Source organism: Pygocentrus nattereri, chromosome 11, assembly GCF_015220715.1.
Source record: "Pygocentrus nattereri isolate fPygNat1 chromosome 11, fPygNat1.pri, whole genome shotgun sequence".
Taxonomy (NCBI): domain Eukaryota; kingdom Metazoa; phylum Chordata; class Actinopteri; order Characiformes; family Serrasalmidae; genus Pygocentrus; species Pygocentrus nattereri.
This window is the reverse complement of record NC_051221.1, coordinates 15,952,393-15,970,273: the sequence shown is the minus strand read 5'-3', so window position 1 is coordinate 15,970,273 and position 17,881 is coordinate 15,952,393. Positions and strand designations below refer to the sequence as shown.

The 17,881-nt window shown below is 41.8% G+C and overlaps 1 protein-coding gene across 2 annotated transcripts in view; it reads left to right on the top strand.

The window, feature by feature from the left end:
* The window catches only part of med12 (mediator complex subunit 12), a 30,639-nt gene that overhangs the window by 2,573 nt on the left and 10,185 nt on the right, over positions 1 to 17,881 (top strand). For both annotated transcript variants that reach the window (XM_017721479.2, XM_017721480.2), the window contains exons 5-26: positions 228 to 403; positions 556 to 666; positions 842 to 1,114; positions 1,489 to 1,635; positions 2,689 to 2,788; positions 3,061 to 3,197; positions 3,392 to 3,523; positions 3,736 to 3,862; positions 4,620 to 4,849; positions 4,941 to 5,000; positions 5,494 to 5,670; positions 6,611 to 6,755; positions 8,485 to 8,603; positions 8,726 to 8,869; positions 9,012 to 9,175; positions 9,461 to 9,592; positions 9,699 to 9,926; positions 11,247 to 11,391; positions 12,393 to 12,513; positions 15,420 to 15,527; positions 15,681 to 15,794; positions 16,705 to 16,868. In XM_017721479.2, the coding sequence (XP_017576968.1) occupies positions 228 to 403; positions 556 to 666; positions 842 to 1,114; positions 1,489 to 1,635; positions 2,689 to 2,788; positions 3,061 to 3,197; positions 3,392 to 3,523; positions 3,736 to 3,862; positions 4,620 to 4,849; positions 4,941 to 5,000; positions 5,494 to 5,670; positions 6,611 to 6,755; positions 8,485 to 8,603; positions 8,726 to 8,869; positions 9,012 to 9,175; positions 9,461 to 9,592; positions 9,699 to 9,926; positions 11,247 to 11,391; positions 12,393 to 12,513; positions 15,420 to 15,527; positions 15,681 to 15,794; positions 16,705 to 16,868 (3,254 nt within the window). The remainder of the gene's footprint in view (positions 1 to 227; positions 404 to 555; positions 667 to 841; positions 1,115 to 1,488; positions 1,636 to 2,688; positions 2,789 to 3,060; positions 3,198 to 3,391; positions 3,524 to 3,735; positions 3,863 to 4,619; positions 4,850 to 4,940; positions 5,001 to 5,493; positions 5,671 to 6,610; positions 6,756 to 8,484; positions 8,604 to 8,725; positions 8,870 to 9,011; positions 9,176 to 9,460; positions 9,593 to 9,698; positions 9,927 to 11,246; positions 11,392 to 12,392; positions 12,514 to 15,419; positions 15,528 to 15,680; positions 15,795 to 16,704; positions 16,869 to 17,881) is intronic.

Genomic DNA, 17,881 nt, shown 5'->3' with positions numbered 1-17,881 from the left:
TTCTTTTAAAACTCTTTCAATGTGCATCCATTTGGGGGAGGCTAGTTTAGGGCCAGTTCCACTGGTCAGTTTGTTGATGTTCATGCAGTGTAAAGGGCAGCTGGCATTTTCAAATAGTACAAAAAAAGGACAATTAGGTTTTGTTGTGATATTGACTTTGTGCCAAGTAAGTTCTCAGTAATTGGAGTTGTTCACTGAAATGTCTTAACTTTATCATCCTTCTGCAGAATGGACTCAGATAATTACTAAGTACCTCTGGGAACAGCTGCAGAAGGTGGCAGAGTTTTACCGACAGTCTCCCAGCCAGGGCTGCGGCTCTCCTCTACCTGCCACTCCAGCAGAGGTGGAGACTGCCATGAAACAGTGGGAGTACAACGAGAAACTAGCCATGTTCATGTTTCAGGTTTGTTTGCCTTTTATGATGGAAGATGCATGATTTGCACTGAACTTCGACAGGGAATGCAGCAGAGTTTTCCTGACTTTATTAAGAAACGATCATAACTGTCTATTAAACTGGGGGGAAAAAACAGCCGTATATCTCACTGCATCTTGCAGGATGGCATGCTGGACAGACATGAGTTTCTGACTTGGGTACTGGAATGCTTTGAGAAGATACGCCCAGGCGAGGATGAGCTTCTCAAATTGCTACTGCCACTCCTTTTACAGGTTAGTCGATGCAGTATCTCAGTTCAGGGCATTGAGATGTTCTAGAAATTAAACATGTTCACATTACATAAGTAATAGAATATCTCATTTCTGTTCGCTGTCTGATAGCATGTAATTTTGTTCTTGTCACAGCTATTACTTATCTTTGTTATTGTGGTCTCTTTTTCTTCCTCAGTACTCAGGGGAGTTTGTGCAGTCAGCCTATTTGTCGAGGAGGCTGGCATACTTCTGCACACGCCGGCTCAACTTGCTGCTAAGCGATGGAAGCATTGGGCCCAGCACAGGGGGGCACCCACCCCACAGCATCTCAGGCCAGTCTGGCAATGCTCTGCCCCCGACACCAACATCGCAGCCTGCAGGGGGCAACCAGCCCCAAACGCCCTTCACCGACTTCTACATCTGCCCCCAACACCGCCCTGTAGTGTTTGTCCTCAGCTGTATGCTCCAGGTAAACACAGTATGAACCTCATGACATTAAAACAGAGTAAGAATGTTACCCTGTTAGTTTACAGCCTCCTGGTATGTTACAAATCTGCCTTTCACATTGATCTCTAAAGCGGTGCTTCTAATTAAATTCATTTAGACTAATGTGGTTAAGCGGATGTATCCTACTGCCTGTCTCAGCACTTAAAGGAATACTTCGTCCTGAAATGCTTATTAAGCTAATGATGAATTAAAGCTTGTAGGGACCAGCCAGAATTATGTAAATGCAGCCGTGCTTACTGGTCTTTGTTAGCCATATCAGTGTTTCAGGGTGAAATGCTTCTCTATACTTGATATTCATGAAGTGAACAGGCTATTTTTCCTTTTTTATCTCTCTAGAGCATTGTGCTATGCTGTCCTAGCGCTCTGGTGTGGCACTACTCACTGACGGACAGTCGGAATAAGACTGGGTCTCCACTGGATCTTCTACCCATTGCCCCCTCCAACCTGCCCATGCCGGGTGGCAACAGCACATTCAACCAGCAGGTATGACAAAGTTTAGCAAATTCTTTTGAACAGTAACCGTCTGTTATAATCCAGCGACTAATTGTTAACAGACAAATCTAAAATCAAGCATGTGACTCATCATAGCACTTATAAAACTGAAACCTCCTGGTATGTTCAAAGCTGTTGTTAAATACTTCATAATACACACTTAAGAGAGCACACATTAGATTAATTCTGTATTAATGCACCAATTTTAAAGAAATTTGGGTTGATAGGTGGGGGTGTAAGCACGTATAGGAATTAACCATCCAGGCACACATACCCTGTGTAAGAACTGTGAACTGAGGACCTGACAACTACATGTTTATGTACAATAACTAAAATGTTGACAAAATGACTGGAATGTACGTTGATGATAATCACTGGTTTCCTCACACTGCCATGCATCACATATTCTCTCAGAACATCAGAACGAAATATTTGTTTAATATAAACTCATTTGGCAAAGGTGAACTATTGTTTATTGGAAATTAAATTAAAAAAAATAAATTCGTTTTTTAAACTTATAGCATTGATTGAACAATTGTTTGTCAGTTAACATTTAAACAGTTAATCATTCACCTCCCTAGTGGATATGTTAGTGTTTGTCAGAACCAGCGCTACATGTTTAGTGTGGTTACACAGTAAAGGAACAGCTGGTGATCTGCAAACCTTAAAATAAATAACATGTGTGTGATTTTGTTAGTTTTGTGCTGTACACAAAAGCAGTGCTTAGTTTAGTAGCTCCCAAAATATGGAATATTCTCCCCAAGTATGTTTGAGATGCTTAATTTCTATCTTCATTTAAATCTCTGTTACATAACTAGACATTGTTTTCACTGTGATGTCAGTGTTTCTCTTGTGCTAGAATACATGCCTACATCTCTGATTTTCATATCTTTTTGTTATTCATTATATATGTAATTGTTTATGTTCATTGTCTCTGATTGTGAAGTTTCTTTGAGCATGGGGAAGGTGCTAGATAAATAAGTGATAAGGTGAAACACTATCTTGAGTAGGTTAGTAGTGTGTGAGTTGATGTTTCCCCTACAGGTTCGTGCCAAGGTGAGGGAAATTGAGGAGCAGATCAAGGAGAGGGGGCAGGCAGTGGAATTCCGCTGGTCCTTTGACAAGTGTCAGGAAACAACAGCTGGTAAGTGTTCACCATGAATGCTTGAATTGGTTCATGGTCAGTGCAATAGTGCAGCTCTGGAAAAGCTCAGGTGCATGTAATTGTTTTTTAATGTGTCTCTTGTGTTGCAGTGCTCTGATGAAGAGGCTAGCTCTGTAACACATCTGTGATTGTGCTAATTAAAATAATGACAGCTTAATATATTATCCAAGGTCCTGAATTACCTGAGGCAGTATGGCTTTCATTTAGTGTCTGTCTGGAAACGGGAGTTCTTCTCTGTCTTTGTTTTCCAGGCTTCACCATTGGCCGGGTCCTACACACACTGGAGGTTCTGGACAACCACAGCTTTGAGAAGTCGGATTTCAGTAACTCTCTGGACTCCCTGTACAATCGAATCTTTGGATCAGGCCAAAGTAAAGATGGACATGAGGTAAAGAGGTTTTTCTGCTTTAAGACAGTTCTGAAGTGATGTATTTTGCAGGAGTTAAAAAGGCAGAAATCTTTTTTGGTTCACAGATACACTTAAGATAGTATTTATACATGCCCTTTAAACATGCATGGAAACTAATGCCAACCTAAGCTTTTTGTGTATTCCCTGACCTCTGTGTGTGTGGTTTGTGGCAGATGAGTCCAGACGATGACGCAGTGGTCACTCTGCTGTGTGAGTGGGCTGTATGCTGTAAGCGCTCAGGCAGGCACAGAGCCATGGTGGTGGCTAAGCTGCTGGAGAAGAGACAGACAGAGATAGAGGCAGAGGTGGGCTGTGTACTCTCTCTCATTTACATTTATGTCATTTAGCAGACGCTCTTATCCAAAGCGACTTACAAAAGTGCTTTGTTGTCTGTTCAGAGAATATATCTTTGCTAGTACAAATAGCTTTACTTGTGAGTTTTAAAAAATTCTATTTAATGTAGGCCTGTTTTGTGAATTGCATGTTACTCATGGAATTTGTGTGGTTATTTACACAGCGGTGTGGGGAGTCTGAGGTGGTGGACGAGAAAGGCTCCGTGTCCTCTGGCTCTCTCTCAGCTGCCACTGTTCCCGTCTTTCAGGACGTCCTGCTGCAGTTCCTGGATACACAGGCCCCTGTGCTCAGTGAGTCAAAAGCTGTGAAAAGCCAGACAGCAATAACAGAGTCTAGATTGCAGTGTGCTCTGTGTACACAGGCCCAGTGCCAGAGCCTTATCATGAGTGGGGCATCTGAAAACAGAAAGGGTGGGGCCAAGGGAAAAAAATTGCAAAGAAAAATATGAAATGATAAATGTCTTTCAATCTGTCCAAAGGAGCCAAACATCCTTTTTAGAAAATCTGTCTGCTGATGTATCTGCCTGCAATATACTACATGTCCACAATTACAGCCAGTACAAAATAATACATGAAAACCCTTCTGTGTTAATCAATGTAGTCATGTATATCAGGTGTACACCTAACAGTGTTTTAGTTTTGCTTTGGTTTATGCCACTATAAAAGTGTGTATAAAGCTTAGTGAGTTTAGTGGGGCATGACTATTGGTTAGTGAGGCCATGCCCCCCTAAATGAATATACATCTACATTTCAGGCCTTCTTGCTGCTTGGATTACGTATAAAAAATGGGCAGTCTTTGTTAATTGCAGTGAGTAATCATAATCACACGTAGGGCAGAAGCACTGTAAATAATCATTTATCGTGATTGTGCAGACCAGCCTACTGTTTTTTTCCTGTTCTTTTGTGTGTTATTTCCTGTTTACTATGGCAGACCTCATCAGCATGTTTCTTTTGTAGAGTTTTTTCACGAGGTTTAAAAAGCTATTACAGTCATGAATTAATCATTACACGTCTGGTGACCACTCGCTCTCCCTTTCTGTCCCTGCAGCAGAGCCTGGTAATGAGAGTGAGCGTGTAGAGTTCTCAAACTTGGTGCTGCTTTTCTGTGAGCTCATTCGCCATGATGTGTTCTCTCACAACATCTACATGTGCACGCTCATCTCCCGTGGCGACTTGGCCTCCGACTCCCACCTTCCCCGTCCCCGCTCCCCGAGCGATGAGCCCTCTGATGAATCGGAGCGCAAAGAGCAGGACACAGGAAACAGTGTCAAAATGGAGGCACGTAACATTTCAGCAGCTCTGGGAGTTTGCCGTTTGAAATGTGTGAGCACGAGTTGACATTTATGTCTTCTGTGCCCATCTCTTTTAGGACACTGGTTTATCTGAGCCTATGGAAATAGATCACAGCTCCAGCACCCACTTTGATGAGGTAGGAATGGTGATCATTCCTGATGCATAAGCATGTAGTTAGTGATGCCTCACTTTTTCCATATGAGTAATTGTATCTCTGGGGGGTGATATGTCAGTTTTAGATATTTCTGTCACAGTGTAACTGTCTAAGGTTTCGTCCTTTGGTTGAGAAGTTGAGTTTGGATCTCGGTCGTTCCACAGCCCAAGGGAGAGCAATTGATCCTGTTTACTTGGATGTCGTGTACAGTATATGAAATGTTTTAATTAAAACATAATCATAGTTTTAATATTTCCTGATGTAGCGTTACCATTTTCACTGGTGCTTTGTGTCTGTATCAATCTGTCAAACTTGTAAAAAAAAATTCAGTATTGGGCTATGGTATCAAGTATTGTGAAATGTCTTCATTTGTTGTTTTATTATACTTTTGCTGTATCACCCACATTTCCTATAATTTGCATGCAGCTAGATTCATATTTTGACTTCTTAAACATGCTCACTTGTCTGTTTCCAGCCGATGTTCTCCCCTCCTATGCACTGTGAGGCGAAGGGAAGCCCCTCCCCAGAGAAGGCTGCTCCGGAACAGGACGGTAAAAGCACGGTCAAGGAGAAGAGCATGGACCCGGCCTTTCCCCAGGTGTACGAGCAGCCCCGCCACATCCAGTATGCCACCCACTTCCCCATTCCTCAGGTAAGTTCACTGGCCTGATTTGTTTACATACATTTTGAAGTGTAATTAAAATTACTGTGAAAGTGATTGGTAGGAGTGCACAGTGTATTGACATAGTGTAGTATTCACTGATAATGAGATTTTTTTTTTTTTATTATTATTATTATTGCTATTGCTGATAACATACAGACCCGTTTTTGCTTGTCTACACAATCTATGTATATTCACTAATTGTGGACTAAGCTTAGTGAATAAGACCACAGGCCTGCACATGTCTGATGTAGCATGTACCCTTTTTTTAACTGCAGAAATAAAACATTGTTGGTCATCAATACCGGTATCAGCTTCAACAAGATGTTAATTAAAGCTGCACTGTGTAAGATTTTAGTTAAAATTGAAAGAAGTATGAAAAAAGCATGCTAAAATATGGGGTTGTGTGTGCTGCTGCGAGTCAAACATGTAAAGCCTGAAACAGTCATTTAAACTGAGATGTGTCAAGTTACATTTGACCAGAGTATTTTCAGACCATGGCATAAATCTTTACATATTACCATTACACACAGGTTCAGAAAGAAGGTCCTGCTCAATGTTTGTCTCAAATGCTAAATCAGCATTATACTGATGAAGATATGATGTCCATAGAAGATAATTCACTCACATCCTTAGAAGATGTCTTTTCAGGAAGTTTCCTTGAAATACTCTTTTACTGTGTCCATAATCATCATCTGCTCAAGGAAAATATCTGAAGCTCAACCCGTATTACAAAATCTTTTGCATGCAATTATGTATGTATGTCCACCAGAGAGGTCTCCAAATTCCCTTAACTTGCGTTGTGCAATTTTTAAGAGTTTATGGGTTTTGGCCCCAAAGTTGCCTATTGGTGAACCCCTAGTGTCCACTTGGTGTGTAAGTGAGTGTTTGTGTGCTGGGTTGCAGTCTGATGAAGCTGTGTGACTTGCAGGAGGAGAGTGCCAGTCACGAGTGCAATCAGCGCCTGGTGGTTTTGTATGGAGTAGGAAAGCAGCGAGATGAAGCTCGGCATGCCATCAAGAAGATCACCAAAGACATCCTGAAAGTGCTAAACCGCAAAAGCACAGCCGAAACTGGTACTGATCCTGCAGCACACACACGCAAACATCTCTCCATAAGTTTACAGTATCACTGATGGCGTTGGTAGGTGCATGTATATGCGTGTGGGTCTCCCAGTGCACTGTTGCATAAAAGTGAAATGTTGGTTGGAGATCTCTGTTGATGTGAATCTGAATTTCAGTCAGATACAGTTTTTGTTTTGTAATAATTGAACTGGTTGCTGAATACACAGCATTTTTGAGTATGTAAGCAAGTCCTGTTGTGTTTCCCCTGTTGCTACTGTCACCCCAACTTTGTCTTTGAAACATCTTGAAAGTTTATGAAGTTTGGAAAAGGGCTTTAGTTGAGTATTCGGAGGGGAAACAGAATAGTTTTGGAAAAAGCTCAGTTATGAGTATAATATGAGAAATGTTGTGAATAAAATGAAACTGGACCTTTCCTGATAGTCATTTATTTAAAAAAAAAATCACATTTGCATTTATGATGCATACAAAAACAGCGGGTGTGTGAATCAGGCCCCCAAACAGTTGAAATTGTTGTTGGAAATGGAGTGGGAACCTTGTCTTCTGCTCATTTTCTCTCTCGCTCTGCCTCCATCTCTCGCTCTGCCTCTGCCTCTCTCTCTCTCGCTCTGCCTTTGCCTCTCTCTCTCGCTCTGCCTTTGCCGCTCGCTCTGCCGCTCTCGCTCTGCCGCTCTCTCGCTCTCTCTCGCTCTGCGTCTCTCTCGCTCTCTCTCGCTCTGCCGCTCTCTCGCTCTCTCCCTCTTGCACGTTCTGCCCCTCTCGCTCTCTGCCTCTCTCTCGCTCTCTCTCTCCCTCTCTGACTCTCTCACACTCTCGCTCTCTGGCTCTGCCTCGCTCTCGCTCGCTCTCTGGCTCTGCCTCGCTCTCGCTCGCTCTCTGCCTCGCTCTCGCTCGCTCTCTGCCTCTGCCTCGCTCTCGCTCTGACTGTCCCTCTTTCTCGCTCTCTCCCTCTTGCGCGCGCTGCCTCTCGCTCGCTCTGCCTCTGCCCCTCTCGCTCGCTCTGCCTCTGCCCCTCTGCCCCTCTCGCTCGCTCTGCCTCTGCCCCTCTCGCTCGCTCTGCCTCTGCCCCTCTCGCTCGCTTTGCCTCTGCCCCTCTCGCTCGCTCTGCCTCTGCCCCTCTCTCTCCCTCTCTGACTCTCTCTCGCCCTCTCTCTCCCTCTCTGACACTCTGCCTCGCTCTCGCTCGCTCTCTAGCTCTCTGTCTCTGCCTGCTAATAACCAAACATAGCCATGCAGAGCTCTGACCCACAGCTGCCGTCATTGAATATGCATACCTGCGGGCCCATTTCCATGCTAATAGCTGTCATTTGCTCATTATCTCCCTGCTAAGCGCCTGACCCCTGCCAGAGAGAGCAGCCCAGCTCTAGCTTTAACTTTTAATGCTGTTGTAATTGAACAGCCTATTATTTTACCCGAGTTAGAATTAGCTGTGCTATTGCCCATGCTTTAACCAGAGCAGGCTGTCGTCATTACCATTTTGAGCATACATGCAGTGTGCTGCACTGTATAACATCTATATTCCTCAGTAACTCGCTAGTCATTTTTAATGCCAAAAAAGCCATTAAGGAGCCTCATGACCTTCACATGCCTAATGACTCCAGTCCGGGAACTCCATTTGAGGCATATCACAGTTAGACTGTTTGATCTTATCCATACACTCAAAGACTCTTGGGCCCATTGATGAAACAACATGAATATTTATCTAGTATGTGTCTGTCCCCAGGAGGTGAAGAAGGGCAGAAAAGGAAGAGGAGTAAACCTGAAGCCTTCCCCACTGCAGAAGACATCTTCTCCAAATTCCAGCATCTCTCCCACTTTGACCAACACCAGGTCACCTCTCAGGTTAGACTGTTATATCACACTTCTGCTCTCTTAGTAGAGCAGTGGTTTCTTGGATAGCTGTTCATTAGTTTTAAGTACTTAATGGAAACTGATTGATGCATGTGCATTTCTGTCACTTGCAGGTGTCCAGGAATGTTCTGGAACAGATCACCAGCTTTGCCTTAGGGATGTCCTATCACCTGCCCTTAGTACAGCACATCCAATTCATCTTTGACCTCATGGAATACTCCCTCAACATAAGTGGCCTCATTGACTTCGCCATTCAGGTACAGGGCAGCTAGCGAGAAGTATGGCAGGGTTACAAATCGAAATGCAGCAAGTTCGTCTTAGATGCTAGTGCATCTTTCTGATGGGATTCATTACTCAACAATAGCATGTCATTTTTATGTGGTTTGGTATGTGTTGTAGCTGCTGAACGAGCTGAGTCTGGTGGAGGCTGAGCTTCTGCTGAAATCCTCTAGTCTGGCAGGCAGCTACACCACAAGCCTGTGCCTGTGCATCGTGGCTGTGCTCCGCCGCTACCACTCCTGCCTCATCCTCAACCCTGACCAAACAGCACAGGTCTTCGATGGGTATGGCCACCTGACACTGACACTCAGTTTGTCACTAGCAAGAAAACATCCTTATTTCATTTTCTTGAAGCTTAAGGGCTACTTTGAGTGAACGCTTACATAATAATGTATTCAAGCTAGAAGTCACTATTTAGCATGGCCTTATTTGCATAATGTGACTTGGTGGTTTTCTTTTACGCATGTTAGTCACATTAACAATTCTAGTGCTAGTGTTCCTTTAAGGCTGTGCATGTTAATCAGGCTTGTGTATAGAATATGTAGAAATATCCTGGATTTGTGTGACAGGCTGCGGATTGTGGTGAAGTCAGGAGTGAACCCCGCAGACTGTTCTTCAGCCGAGCGCTGTATCTTGGCTTACCTGTATGACCTCTATACCTCCTGCAGTCACCTGAAGAGCAAATTTGGAGAAATCTTCAGGTGAGGCTTAATTTACTTACTGGTCAATGTGCATACCTTACAGTTTTCTCACGGCAGACTTATCCTGGTTGTTTGGTTTGTATTGTTCTATTGTTATTCCCCTCAGTGAGTTCTGCTCCAAGGTGAAAAACTCCATCTATTGGAACATTGACCCATCGGACTCCAACATGCTGTGGGACCAGGTGTTCATGATCGATGCCATAGCAAACCCTTCAGCTCACAACCTCAACCACTCCATGGTCGGAAAGATCCTTAATGACAGCCCAGCCAACCGTTACAGCTTTGTGTGTAACGTGCTGATGGATGTCTGCGTGGACCATCGTGACCCTGAGAGGTCAGTTGAACTATAACAAATATTTAATAAATTTGATCATTAAAATAATTGATCATGGAAAAACCATTCAGATAACCAATTTTTTTACAACATTGCTTACTTCTCTGGAAACATTGAGTTATCAAGCAAAATACAAGCTTGTCACCTGTAGCACACAGTTGTTAGGTTTGCATACTGGACTCTTTGGCACAGCGTGTGAGACTTGCAGTTTGACAGTTTAAAGATCAGTCTTAACTCCGGGAATTGCCCCAGTAGGTTTCCCGCTGCTCTGCTAGCTTGCATGTTCTCACTTGCATTTATTATTGAGGATAAAGTAGAGCTTGTGCACTGGTGTAAAGCAGGTTTGAGTGGCCTAAAAACCTCCCTGTTCTCTGACAGAAGTTGGCAGATAATGGTTTCAGTTCTTGAATAATGGTTGAAAAGACACTGTTTATCTCCTACTGTATCCGGTTTGAGGCTGGATTGGTCAGGATGCCCAGGTTTAAAAATTACTACAGCAAGGTTTCTGTTCAGTTATTAATGTGAAACCTATCTTGGGCTTACAGAATATTTGAGTGTTCAAAGTATTCATTAGAATATTAGAAATCAAAATGCTTAGTAGTTGCAAATCTAGAGGTAAGCATGTTTGAGTTCTGATTCTCGATTTTCAGGGTTGCCTTTGAGTCAACATTTTGTTTTGGTGTTAACTCCTAAGGTATTGCAGATAAGTGATCAAATGCTGCAGAATGGCCAGATGAAATCTCTGGACACTGGCTGCATGGCCCTCAGTCTCATAGACTTTGTGACCGTCACTGAAGTGTTCAGTATCATTGTCAGACCTGCAAGCGAATTATAAGCGTTAATAAGAGAGCGCTTCAGCTCTGCTCACTGTGGTTGATAATAATACTAAAATCTGCATGTTTTCACCTGAATTGTGTACAGCTTACTTTGAAAGACCTCCTTTGTTTGTAAGAAACAATTAAGTTTTGTTTTTTTTTTTTCTATTGGAGTTACGTTTTTGTTTGTCATCACATATGCTTGTATGAATGTGGACTTTCTGGTAGTTTACAAGAAGCCTGCATTATCCTTCCTCAGGCCTAGAAGACTGTCAGAATTAGACCGGCCTGTAGGCCTGTGAAATGTTCTGCAAGTCTTTTTCTGCTAATCAGACCAGAGATTTAGATTAAGCAGACAACTGATTACATGCATAACTGCTTGTGACAAATATGGCTAAAATGTTCCTTACAGGTGAAGTAATAACTATATACAGAATCTCCCTTTGAAGCCACTAACGGTTCATTTTTTCCCTGCTTACAATGTATGTTTTGTTTTCTTTGACAGAGTTAATGATATCGGCATCCTGTGTGCTGAGCTGACGGCATACTGCCGTTCACTAAGTGCAGAGTGGCTGGGTGTGCTGAAAGCCCTCTGCTGTTCCTCCAACAACGGCAACTGTGGGTTCAATGATCTGCTTTGCAATGTTGATGTGAGTACATATGACACAAATACAGCTTTATATGTTTCTAGCTTCCATGCTTGTCTACTTAAACATGATTTCTGTACATTAACTGACATCCAAATGATGATAGAACTGTGAAGAATAAGAGCTCGTCATATTCGGACAGATAATAAAAAGCTCATTCAAATGAGTTATTTGTGAAAGTGAAAAATGAAAAAATGCAAGTGTGCATTTCCTGGGCAGATGCATAGAAAAAAATAAGATCACTTCCTATTAGTGATTTAAATTCTCTTCAGACTTGGTTAATATTTTTGCTATTGTGTGAGTGGAAGCAGCCCTGCTTGTATGTTTAATGTGCTGCCAATGGTATTCCTTGCTTAGTAAAAGCATTAGAAGTTCCTGAGCAGGTGTTCCATTGACAGGAAGTTTCTAAGCAATTCGGTAAGCTACAGAGTGTGGTCAGAGGTGTGAGTTAGTGGCAGGCTTCGTACCCTCTGTAGGTGCATGTGCAGATTTCACTTTCCTAGGTTGGGGCCACTTCCATGCTTTAGAAGTTATACCTGTACAGCTTGGGCTGAATTTTTCTGAGAAAAGGTTTTAGAAACTTCTACTATAACTTTACAGCTGCCTCATGCAGTGAAGTACAGACTCTGTGTTCTTTTGCCTATCGTTCTGGTTCTAGCAGGACTATGAAACTCATGTCCCAGAGGACCACATCCATGCAGAGATTAGTGTTTTCCTTTTCTAACAGTCATGAAGGCCTTGGCCATTTGCTGATGAGTTGAGTGAGGTGTGTTAAATGAGGTGGAATTCTAAACCTTGTGAGCCCCCCCCCCCCCCCCTTGCTGTGGTTTACACCCCTGGATTATAGGTTTCACATGGCCTGTCAGAGTAATTATAGGTGTGTTTTAATCGCCCACTCGTGTGCTCTAGGCTTGCAAGCCTCTAGCCTTATTTGAAATGATCATTTGTTGTTCAAACTGCTTTATATTGTCTACAATGTAACTTCTTTTATCTTTCTTCTTTAGGTGAGCGACCTGTCATTCCATGACTCACTGGCTACGTTTGTTGCCATCCTCATAGCTAGACAGTGTCTACTGCTGGAAGATCTGGTGCGCTGTGTGGCCATCCCTTCTCTCCTCAATGCTGGTACAGTATTGCCTTTTCACATCACACTCTGCCTCTCTGGCGTGTGGATTTGCATGCTGAAGATTCTAGGTTTGATTCTAGAACTGAGGTGTCCAGTCTTAACCACAAAGTGATGGAATGGTTGCAGATTTTCTTTTAAAACAAGCTAGAACATGCCTAGTTTTTGTTTAATCAGTTAGTCTCAGTCTTCACATAACTAATCAAGTCCACGCCTGGTTTAATAGAAAAAAACTTATTTATAATATAAAATATTTTATAATATAAAATAATTATACTATTGTCATTGCAACTTGGAATATACCAGCTTTGCATGGCAGTTGGAAGATACCAATGTTACGTTGTAATTGGAAGTGTAGATAATATTTTCTGAACCATGGAGAGTCATCAGCATTCATATTGCAACTTGAATTCGGAGTAGCTGGCAGTCATAGTGAACCTATAAACCTGTCGTGGTGTGAAGGAGACAAATTTGTTCAGAAGAAGCTGATGCCAGCCAGCAAATGACTGCTGACAAAAAAGTGAGAGTTTTGGAAACACTGCATCATGGGGCAGATGACGAGATGATTCTGGTTGCTCAAAAAAGGCGACGCAAGAGGGTACGCTAACCTGGTATCCAACGTTAGTATAAGTGTTTAGCAGGTTTCTCCGACCAGACAATAGTCTGTAGCATTTTTACTTCACCTTTTGATATCCGCTTAGCTCCCTTGGAACCTCAACAGAGATGGTACCAAAAGAGTAGTGTGTACCAGGTACCAACTTTTGCATAATTGAAAATCAAACAGGTGAGTGGATGGGAGTCGAGTCTAGTTGAGTAGAGCTGGTACCATGCAGCAAAGAAGCGCCTTTTATTACCTCATAAATCTTGTTAAGGGATATTCCAGATGCTCTTGTTGGTCCAAGGGTTACGTTTTGGCTAAGAGAAATGGATCTTAATTACATTTAACACAAATGTAAACAATGCGTTTTCATTATCTACACTTACATGAGCAGAAATGCATCTGCTGAGTGCTGAAAAATAGATCAGATAGTAAACAAGGAAACGAAAAAGTGACCAAGCTGAGCTTGTCTAACGAGAGAAAAGAGTAAACAACAATAAAATGGAAACGTATGTGTTCATGTGTCTTTTACATTGGAAAAGTGCAATTGGAGCTTATCTGGCCATACAGGATATTCATTTTAGTGAAAAGAGTATCTGGCCAAAGTTTATCAAGATATGAACTGTTAATGTGGTGTGTAAACAGGCCCAGGTCCTTAAGCAACTGACCAATTGTGCTCTTCCTCTGTTGGGGGAAAAAACAACCCAACCACGCTTGCTTTTTCAGATAAGATTGTATACCTGGTAAAACTTTATTTGGATAGTCCACTGTAGACGCATTGCAAATGCTCAGTATATCTTTAAGTAACATTTCAACTAAATATCCATTAAATGCAACTGGACTTGAAGTTGAGTGTTATTTGGATGGTTCACTGCAGGTGCTCTGTAAATGCTTAGTCTGTCTTCAAATAACATTCAACTAAATTCAAGCTCACTGTGAAAGATTTTATTAAATCTTTTTATTAAACACTAACCCTAATCCTAACCATAATGGTATTGATAATCAACTAGCCATCACCAGAAAATTAGTAAATTATTTAAATATCTGTAGAGCATCTATAGGGGACCGTCCAAATCGTGTGGCCGAATACCGCTGTTCAAGTGGAGGGTGACCATACATCCTGTTTTTCATGGACATTGCCTCTGTTTTGCGTGCCTAAGAACTGTGTCCAGCCAAGGATTTTTAAAATTGCCTGAAATGTCTGGCTTTGTTTTCAGGTTGACATTTGCTTTCTACTTCCACATGACACCCACCTGACCCTCATTTCTGAAAACCAAAATCTGGTCACTCTGCAGAAAATTTACTGTGTGTGTCTGTGTGTGTCTGTGTGTGTGCAGAAGTGATGCAACATAGCCATCAAATCAAAACATTTGTGTTATGGTTAAGTTTCAGTTTTTATAATAGAAAAAAATCCCAGGAGTGTATTTTTGCTGTTTGTTCTGAGAAAGTCACCACCTGTTTACCAGGATTTTGATCATTCATAAATGTGTGGATGCCAGTAAAATACAGTTTAAGGGCTGCATGTGAGAATTACTCAAAGCCTGTAAAGTATCCTGTTAATGTCCCTGGTTTTGAGTGTGAAAGGACCTAGATGGTTAAATTGTATCTGTGAGAGGCTAAATAACAGCAGTAACACATGGTGTTGCACTGCACTAGGCACAGCAGGTTTGAGGGCCTTTAGCCGACTGCCTGCTGCTTTCGCTCAGGACTCTTTCTCGGTGTACGTCTGAGAATTCAGAGAGTCACTATGAGCTGCTTGTTTGATGTCTGTCCACACAACAGCTCTGTGTAGTGCAGCCAGAGACCTGCCGACACCTTAAATAGACAGACACACACACACACACACACACATTCCATTCACCTCTCTCAAGTATAAATATGGCCACTGAGTCTTGGTCTGCCTCTCTGTCAGTTGTGTGCCACATTTTCCTTTGATAATGCTATTTCACACAGCGGTTATGAAAGTGCCACATCAGTCTTATGCTTCAAAGAGACACTTCAAAACAGGTTTCACCAGGATCTCTGACAGCATCTGACTGCGGAGCTTGTGAGTAGGAGTCAGTAAGTCTGTTGACAGCACTCTGGAGCAATCTTCACCACACTGCCCTTCAGAGTTCACCATTGTGTCTACAATCATATGGCACTAGATCACACCACGTGTAGATCCATATATAAACTGGGTTCATATTTCAATACAGGTTTCACAATTTTATATGCCCATATAGGTTTCCTTATAAGTGATGTTTGGCAGCCCTGTGTCCTTTTTGTTTTAATTTTTGAGTGAATGTTTTGTCTGTTTGTGTCTTGCAGCCTGTAGCGAGCAAGACTCAGAGCCAGGAGCCAGACTCACCTGTAGGATTCTGCTGCATCTATTCAGAACACCCCAGAGAAACCCCTGTCCACAGGATGGCAAGTCAGGTAACTTGCGCACCTGTCCTGTCCACTACAGAACTGTAGAACAGAGTTTATGAGGGCTATCAGCTCTTTTTGCAATGCAAATACATGTGTTTAACTGAACTAGCCCTGTTCTAGATGTTTAGTGACTTTGATGATTCCTGATGTCATTTTCAGATAAATCGACGGTGGGCATTAGGTCATCATGTGATCGCCATCTGCTGGCTGCATCTCAGAACAGCATTGTGGTGGGTGCAGTGTTTGCTGTCCTGAAGGCTGTATTCATGTTGGGTAAGGCATCAAGGGCTGTTTTTTTGTTTTGTTTTTTCTTCTTCTTCTTAAACAAAATTATGAGTTTTCAACATGAAGTTGAATTTTTGAACATGTTACAAGTTTTCAACATGATGTTGAACATGAAATTTGTGTCAAACACAAAGTGAGCCAGGATGGCTGTGATGACCAAATTCATCTAGTTAGTTAGTTTTCACTGCCTTTAACCCTTCAGAGCTGGCTGTCTTGCTGGCGAGATGAAATATTTTGCTGTCTTTAAAGTGTCAGGCTCATCTGTAGTGTGCCAAAGACGTGTGGTGTTTTCACCTCGAGACTAGAGCTATAGTGCTAAAATACAAGTTTGTCATTGTGGGTCCTTATGCTTTCTTTATAAACATACAGTGCAAGTTTATAGAAAACTTGTGCCCTTTTTTATGCACCTGGCATAAATTAGTAAACATATCAATTTCCATTGTGATGACACTCCACATTCTGCATTTGATTGACTTAAGTTAGCTAGACACAGCCAGTTGGAGTATGTGATTGAGATCTGCAAGTCATGGTGGGAGTGTATTCTGGCAACGTTGCAACCTTAGAAAAGAAAAGAAAAAAAAAAAGACTAAGAGGATATTTTTAGACAGGAAATGTTCTGTAGAATTGCATTTCCAATATGGATGGACAGTGTAACAACTCATCAGATCCCAAATAATGTTATTCATTATTCATTTTATTTTCTTAGCCAGAAACTGTTAGGAGAGCGTAAATAAGCTTATATATTTAAAACTTTGATTCTGTCGAAAAAAATGCAAAAGTATGCAAAGGTAGAAGTGTCTCAAAATCTCAATACTAACACTTCAATGCTTTGAAGTGTTAGTAGTTAGTGGAGTGAATTGGACATCTCTGTTCTCATGTTTGTGTTTAACTGTTCTAGGTGATGCTGAGCTTAAAGGCTCAGGGTTCTCTCACCCTGCTGGGCTTGATGACATTGGAGAGGACGACATGGGGTCCAAAAAATCAGGAGGCCGTAATGTCTCCATAGAAACAGCCAGCCTAGATGTTTATGCCAAGTATGTGCTGAAAAGCATCTGCCAGCAGGTGAGAATTGTACAGAGGGTCACTCGTAGTCTTGTTTTAGTTGGTGGTTATAATCATCTGTTGAAAGTGGATGTAAATGTGTTTTGTGAGATTTATGAGTTCATGTAGCCCTGATGGCCACATGAAACAGAACGCAGTCTCTGACCAAGGAAAAAGCAAAAACTGTGCAGGTTATCAAAACACTGTGTGAAGTGGTCCTTAAAACTGAGATGTCTAATGAAATGTATAGGCCTTGTTTCTCATGGTAGTGCAAATACCTCAGAGGTATTTATTAGGGGACTAATTTTGATATTCAAGTATCCATAAGAGGTCATGAACGGATAACTGGTTCAGAAAAGAAAAAACAAAAATAATTAATGTAGAGCTGAGCTTACATTTTTAGGTGATGTTACTGGTCCTGAACCAAAAATTAGTGTCATGCAGGGGAATGAGTTTAAGAACATTTTGTTACTCAAAAATAGCTGAGGACAGTTGGATGCAGTGCATGCTGATATAGATCAGTCACCCCCCCCCCTCTTTTCAGTGGACTATGTGCCAACATGATAATTTATACATTAACTATATTTTAAAGGGTGCTAAACCTAACCTTTTACCTGGTCTATTTAATAATAAAAGCTAAAATATCTTGGTGATCTCAGTCATTTCTTTAACACCATTTCCTTGACAACATGCCTACATTATGGGATTTTTGTTTTGGGGTAGCAGTGTATAGCATACTTGCAAATACAAGCAAAACTTTACATTGTACAGTTCTGTTAAGCATAAAATCTATATTTAACTGAACTGTTAGCCTGTATATTTTATCCACTGAATGCCCAACTCAGTATTTGAATCCTGGTACCTTAAGTAGTTAACCAAGTACTCAAGTAGCTGTGCACATCCCAAGTATTTATTAGGTGCTTCTGACCCATTCTGGGGATATGTGATGATATTTGAATCATAGTAGTATCAGTCGATAATTGCTCAGAAAAACATTGGATTTAACTGATACTTCAAACTGATATTTGATGATG